At 38.3% G+C, this 7,330-nt stretch overlaps 1 protein-coding gene across 1 annotated transcript in view; it reads right to left on the minus strand.

The window, feature by feature from the left end:
- LOC102310060 (aminopeptidase N) overlaps positions 1 to 7,324 on the minus strand; it is a 12,074-nt gene extending 4,750 nt beyond the window's left edge. The window contains exons 1-3 of the mRNA XM_005933573.2: positions 6,186 to 7,324; positions 5,958 to 6,049; positions 2,170 to 2,280 (exon numbers count right to left, since the gene is read on the minus strand). Coding sequence (XP_005933635.2) covers positions 2,170 to 2,280; positions 5,958 to 6,049; positions 6,186 to 6,350 — 368 coding nt within the window. The 5' untranslated portion in view covers positions 6,351 to 7,324. The remainder of the gene's footprint in view (positions 1 to 2,169; positions 2,281 to 5,957; positions 6,050 to 6,185) is intronic.
- Between the last annotated feature and the right edge of the window lie 6 nt (positions 7,325 to 7,330).

Consider the following 7,330-nt stretch of genomic DNA (forward strand, 5'->3'; position numbering starts at 1 on the left):
GTGGGGGAACTTGCACAATCGGTGGCTGACTAAATACTTTTTTGCCCCACTGTAACTTGGTTTATTTTTAAACTCAGAGTTTGTTGAACCTACTTCCTTGAATTTTGTCCACAAGTAGCAGAGTGACTGACTTTTCAGGAAAAGCTGGCCACTCACATCTGTTGGTTCATTAATATTTGCCTCTTTGGATGATTTGAACTCAATTGCAAGAGGGCATTTACCGTCTCCTTTTTTATGTTTTTGAATATTTGTCAGTGATTCATTTATTCTTCATTGAGAAATTCATTCTATGCAAAAGAAAAAGACTGACATCACACAATCACAAGTCACAAGAGGATTCTGCTATATTTACAATCTCTGAAAGCTCTGAATGACATCCTCAAAGTGCAAAAAGAGCTTTTGTACTCAGCTGCCAGAGATGCTGATTATAAAACTAATAGATTCAAGTCTGTTATGCTGCTCTGCTGTTATCTGGGAACATGCAACCAAACCCTGGTCCAATAAAAAACATTCTCAGACCAGCAGATTTTAAAAACAGATTAGGTCTTTGCCTTTTACATTTTAATGTTAGAAGTCTTGTCCCTAAAACTGACATGATAAATATCTACATTATCACAACTGATAATAATATCATGGTTCTATCAGAGATGCAGTTTAAAAAGTTAATGCCAATTGTGTGATTGTAATTGATAGCTACAATATTTACAAATCCCCAGATGAGGGGTCACTCAGCAGCCGTGGAGCAGAAGCCAGGAGGGGTTGCAGTGATGTGCCCGTGAGCTCCACCGGCAACCACCCCAGTAGGCACCCCCATACTCCGCAACCCGCCAGGGAAAGGGGACCCAGGCCCATCAGGACCAGGGCCCAGTTCAGCAGCAGTTCAGGTCAGTAACCTACGTCCATCAGCACAGACCCTCCGCAGCAGGGCTAAGGGAGGGTCCCAAGCCTATCCCTACCCCCACACCATTCACAACAGCACTCTGAATTGCTTGCTGTTAAAGTGAATACATCCAAGGTTCTTTACTGTTGCAGGCTGTAATAGGTTTCATCAGCTAGAAATACAGGTGTATGGGTAAGTATAATGGCACTATTGCAGATAGGACATTTAATTAAGATCTTTATATCATTTAGTTCATTTTTGCCTTGGACAAGAAGCAGTACTGTGCAGCTGTTTGTTGATATGTCCAAGAAATTTGATTCAGTTTAATATGACCTGCTCTTAGACTCGGTGATATTGGTTTGAGTAATGGGAATTGGGTAGTTCAGGTTCAAAATTCAATTTTAAGCTTTGTTTTATTTTCTATTTTTATTAATAATATTGGAAATACTATGCTGGCAGTTACACTACACCTTAATGTAAATAAGACAGCAGTTGGTTAGTTCTACTGTGAGTCAGGCTGTTAAAGAGCTTGGGGCTGCCTTCCAACAGCTGCAGGCATTACTGCACCGTTTAAAGTTTCTCTTAATACTAAGAATGTGTGCATTGTGTGGAAACAGTGCACATGGAAACAAAGGTCATTATCATTACCAAGTTAACAGGCTAATTCTTTTCATTTAGATTAAAAATAAATGTTTAAGATGGCTCATATAAATATTGTGTTTTTGAAAAGGTCCTGGCCATGTGTGCTTTTTGCCTTGATAACCTCTATGGCAGGGGTCTCGAACTCCAGTCCTCAAGGGGGCCTGTCCTGAAACTTTTCCATGTGTCCGTGCTGCAACACAAGTGAATACAATTGTTAGGTCATTAGCAAGACTCTGTAGAACTTGACTGTATGCTGAGCTGGCAATTCAGCCATTTGATTCATGTTACAGCAGCTCGTGAGTGAATGAACATGGTGCAATAAAAGTAACTTTAGAACTACATTTTCCCAAACAAATGTTTACATTTACTTAAATTGACTTGAGTAGGGTTAGGGGTTGCCACTTCAGCATGCAGTCAAGTTCTCTAGAGTCTTGCTAATGACCTACTGCTCTTTTTCACATGTTTTGCAACAGGGACAGATGGAAAAGTTTCAAGACACCGGCCCTCGAGGACTGGAGTTCGAGACCCCTGCTCTATGGAATATGCCATATATGAATTTCCTTGTTGCCCAGAATTTCTATAATGTAAAAAAAAAACTATCTCATTAAAGTGCAGTGATTGAAAAGTAGTTTATAAAGTTGACCCACATATTTTGTTGAGGTTCCTCCATCCATTTTTTGAACCATGTGGTTGTCAAGCTGTTGCATTCTGGTACCCCACTTCTGCACGCCATACGAATGGCATTCTCCTGGTTATATCTGCAAGAAGAGACAGGCATCGTTATATCTGAAACATCAGCAGTGTTGGTCAAGTTACTTTGAAAAAGTAATTAATTATAGTTACTTGTTACTTCTTCAAAAAAGTAACTGAGTTAGTAACTGAGTTACAAGATTCTAAAAGTAATTAATTACTTGAAAAGTAACTATTGCGTTACTTAAAAAAAAATCTTTAAGCCTCTGGGGTCCAGGGTATAATTGGCCATTTTTAACTACTTTTGATGTTTCCTCTACATTTTACCTTTAAAAACTATTTACTTTGCCTTGTTTGGTATCATCCTTTAAAGCACAACCTCACGTGTTTGAATTTACAGTTAAGTTTTCATTTTGACATACTGTATTAACACAATTGATCTAAAGTCAGACAAAAAACATAAAATCCAAGTAGAAAGTTACATTTTTACTGTAACAACCACAAAGTTTTGCAAACAACAAAGTTATTTGCAGCCATTTACCTTTTACCCCTTTTTTTAAAATAACTATTTCAAACTATTTACAGAACAATCAGCTGTTCTGCATTCAATAAGATGCCACAAATTATTTGTGCCACTCCAAAAACATAATTTCTGTCCACTATAAAGGAGAACATCACAGCCTGATACCTGCAGGTCTGACAGCAGCAGGTGTATCACTCCTATTTTTTACCTGGAGACAGCAGTCGCCTCATTGTTCTGACACACAACACAAGACAACACATTAACTACACACTCCAAACACGCTAAACGTCACAAATCTCTCACATCTCAAAACTCACTCTCTCTCTTTTACTGCTGTCTTTCTTTCCTCTCTCTCCGTCACTCCTAAAACTTCCCCCTCTTCCTAAACAACCAAATGTCATGTTGCCATATCATTTTTTGATTGGTTGACATGGTGCATTTTCCCACCAAAATGAAAGGGCAGTTTTTTTGTTTTTGTTTTTTATTTGTTGCTCATAAGCAGAGAGTACTCGCTGCGCTGTCCTTAGACAGTAAACGTGGCGAAACTATTGAGGAAAAAAACGCTGCGTATATATTGTTTATCATGACTCTGGTTTTACGTTGCCTATCAACACAATTTATAAACTGGTATATATCACCTTGTTGCTTTGTCTTGAAGTGGTCGTGTGATTGGCTTACCACGACTACTTTATTCTTCCTCAGTCAAACAGCAGCACTCATGCGATTGTTTTGCTCCTTAGCTCCAGGTGTTGTGCCAAAAAGTGATCGTCGGGCAGAAAGTGATTGCCACTCGTGGGAGCGCGTAGCTGCTTAAACTGCTTAGTAACGCTGTTACTTGTAACGCCGTTATTCCCATCACTGAGCATCAGCATTTTAATTGTAGGCACACAGAAAAATGTATTTCTACTAAGATCAAAGTTGGTGAAATTGTGTGTCTTGTAGAAATTTTTGGCTGTTTCCCTTTATGTCCTTCCATCTTCCTCTTTACTGATTTAAGACTAGATACAATTAGTTAAAGGTAAAAAAAAATCCCAGAAACAACTGCTGGTGTTGATAGTGTCAGGGGCTGGGTCTGTGAGCTGCGTGGTCTGCATGTTCCATGTTTTATTTGTAAGTTTGTGTTGTCATGTCTACGTTCCATGCTGTTTCCTGTTTATTGTGATAATCCCTGTCCTGTGTGCAGTGTGTCTAATTTTGCTTCCCCTTGTCTCGTTAGGTCTGATTTGTCCCAGCTGTGTTCCCACTGGTTCCCCATCCTCTCATTACCCTTCTGTGTATTTAAGTCCTCTGTCTTCCTCTGTTCAGTGTTGGGTTATTTGTTTGTCTGGCTACATGTTTCTGTGAGTTTCGGCTCTTCGTGTCTCAGGTTTTTCCCTCAAGCTCCTGTTCAGGTTCATGTCCTGTTTATCTCATGTTTTTGTTCAGGCCACGCTCATGTCACAGTTTTCATGTTTTAGTTTCTCCCAGTTTAGGTTTTAATTCTCGGCCCCTGTTCACCTTACTTTGTGCTGATGTTTGTTAGCCAAATAAACTGCTTTTTGTTACACTTAGTTTCCTCTCCTCCGTGTCTGCTTTTGGGACCGCTTCTAAAACTCATTGGCCGCTCAGCCATGACGTATAGACTAATAACTATTTTATATTCCCAGGTTCTTCTTATTAACTTAAGTGAATTTTTCTTTGTTTTCTCTTTGTCTTCATAAAACTAGAGTCAGTTTCAGAGACACATTGGACTGGTGTAAAGTAGTGTATATAGCCCATCACCTCCTTAATGGGTAAGCCAATCTACACAAAACTTAGCATAACCACTGTCAAAAGTGTCAATTCTTTTGATTTTCATATAGATTATTTATCTCATAAGTAGTTTCACGTGTTTCATTCATTGTACATTGCCTGTATGGTCACCAAAATTTGTATCCACTGTACAAATTTGTAGTGCTGTTCAATTTTCTTTGAACAGCACTAAATAAGGAATGAAGACTTTGAAAAAGCACTGAAATCTTAGCAAATTACTAGCTTTTTGCTAATATAAAGAAAGGCTAGATAAAAAAAATAATAATTTCATGAAATTGTTCTTATATAGCACTTTTTCACTTTACTTGAGCACTCAAAGCACTTTATACAACATGTCTCAATCACCTATTCACACACATTCATACAAGCATTTTTTACTGTCTAACCGATTTCTATACCATATAATATATATATTTGTTTTACAAAAGGACCAGAGCGCTAAGAGTTTTGCCACAAGAGTGATGCTCAAACTGAGGCAGACGAGTCATAACAGAACTGGAAAGTTCTACATTAAAGTGTATAAAATACAACTGCTAGATGTCAGTAGACTGTAGATTGCAGTCAACTGAGTTCTGTTTTCTTACCGCTCTCATTCCACAGTTCACCTACAGTGGCCACTGAAGGACAACTATTTCTGGGTGCCGTTCATTTGTAGTGAATGTAGGCTGTCAGTCTGCTGTTTACCCCAGCTGAGGTTTGCACTACAAAGCAGGCTCATCCAGGTAACTTCAAAATTCTAAAATACTTAGGACCATATAATATTTCAGTTTTTCAATTCTATGTTTTTCTGTCAATATGGGGTGCTGTATGTACATTAATGAGGAAAAAATGAACTTTTAGCAAATGACTGCATTATAACAAAGAGTGAAAAATTTAAAGGGGTCTGAATACTTTCCGTACCCACTTTCTCAGTACATGTTTAGAATTTTTTTAATTTATTCATGCGGCCATGCATTTATAAATAAAAGTACTTTGTTCTTGGAACAAGGACCAAGATTGATCTGTGATACATTACTATACTAGAGTAAGAACTAGACTAACACTACAATGCAGTCTAGGAGAAATCTAAAACTAATGGAAATTGTGGTTAGCAAAACTTAAGTACAAAAAATAAATGAAACTACTATCCAGCACTCAAGCCAACTGCTAAATCAGATCTCTTTTTTGTTTTGACACACTGATTACAAGGTGGAATATATGTCAATATATGTCATTTGTGGATTGCTGATTATTTTGTAGGAATAAGATGGGAAAGTGATTTTTAGACTATAATAACCCATTTGGATTGTGGTTCAACTCTTTATTTATTTATTTTTCTATATCTATATAAGCTGCTGTTTCTCTGATGTCTTGTAACCTATACTCATCTACTCATCTTTATATTTTGTTTGCGTTTATAGGTGGACTATGTATCCTGGTGAGTATACTTACTGATCGGTGTGTTGTACAGGAACACTGCTCCAGTCTAAGGTCATGTTCTTGAAGTATAGGAATAGTGGAGTCACCTGCTTTCTTATGTAGTCCTAAAAATCAAGAGTTAAGGAGAGTTTATCTGCAGAAAATGTTTTCCTCCAAATGGGTCTAAAGTCACAGTTGGGTAAACAGTCATAGAGAGTAAAGGAACCTTTCTTAAAAAGCTAAACTTTGGAAAGTATTCACCTGCATGGGCTGATAGACATCTGTACGGTCTAACATGAGGTAATAATAGTCCAGATTATTGAGAGCAGATTGCCAGGGCATGTACTCTGTTTCCTTTGACAAGTAAGAGGTTGTCCTGAGGGCTAGAGAGGTGGAGAGCAGCTGAGCCCTGCAGAAAGAATACATGGGAATAAATAACTTATTGCTAAGAAACAATATTACAGCAAAGAATTGACCACAAACAAATTTCTTTATTCAATAAATCTTGTAACACTGGAAAACCTCTTTTCACCACATTTGTGAGAAAAATACATTTGTGGTTTGAGCAGCGGAATTGAGTATGTGGATTGCGCCCATGAAAACTTGCCATCTCTTTTTTGACATTGCCAAATAACTTATTCTGCTACTGACTCTTTGTTTTGAATTTCTGGTACCCCAGGTGCTAACGATCAGGTGCCAACCAGGTATCTGATTAACAGGACCAGTGAGCATGGACCCTTCTACAGTGGTCTTTACAGAGCCCTCACACCCTGGACACAGAGTTTTTGACCTGCTGCCTTCTGGCAGACGGTATAGAGGCCTGCAGACCAGAACCACCCGACACAGGAACAGTTTCTTTCCCCTTGCTATTTCCCTCCTAAATAGTTGAACTGTCACATTGCTTCACACTGCCATACTGCAACTGCACCTTATGTACATTCTGTGGTATTCATTTTTGTAATCCTGTAGTTTTTGTATATAAGGATTTAGATGTTTTTATATTGTGGTTTATGTATATTGTTCATTGTGTTGCTCACATATTGTGTGCTTTTACATTGTTGTGCTTGAAAGACACCATCGACCGGAACCAAATTCCTTGTATGTGTTTGTGCAGATACTTTGCCAATAAATGCGATTCTGATTCTTGTCAGTTGATGTCTGCTCTAAGCTTACCCTATTTCACTGATCTGGATATGGCCCATGCCATAAAGCAACTTTAAGGTGGTGTTCTCCAAACCCAGCTTCCAGCGTATTTATAATGAGCCCTAGTATCATCTCCAAATTGAACACAAAATTCCATATACAGTGGAGTAAAAAGTATTTAGTCAGCCACCGATTGTGCAAGTTCCCCCACTTAAAATGATGACAGAGGTCAGTAATTTGCACCAGAGGTACACTTCAACTGT

Source organism: Haplochromis burtoni, unplaced genomic scaffold (assembly GCF_018398535.1).
Source record: "Haplochromis burtoni strain Fernald_Lab_line unplaced genomic scaffold, NCSU_Asbu1 Contig_169, whole genome shotgun sequence".
Taxonomy (NCBI): Eukaryota; Metazoa; Chordata; class Actinopteri; order Cichliformes; family Cichlidae; genus Haplochromis; species Haplochromis burtoni.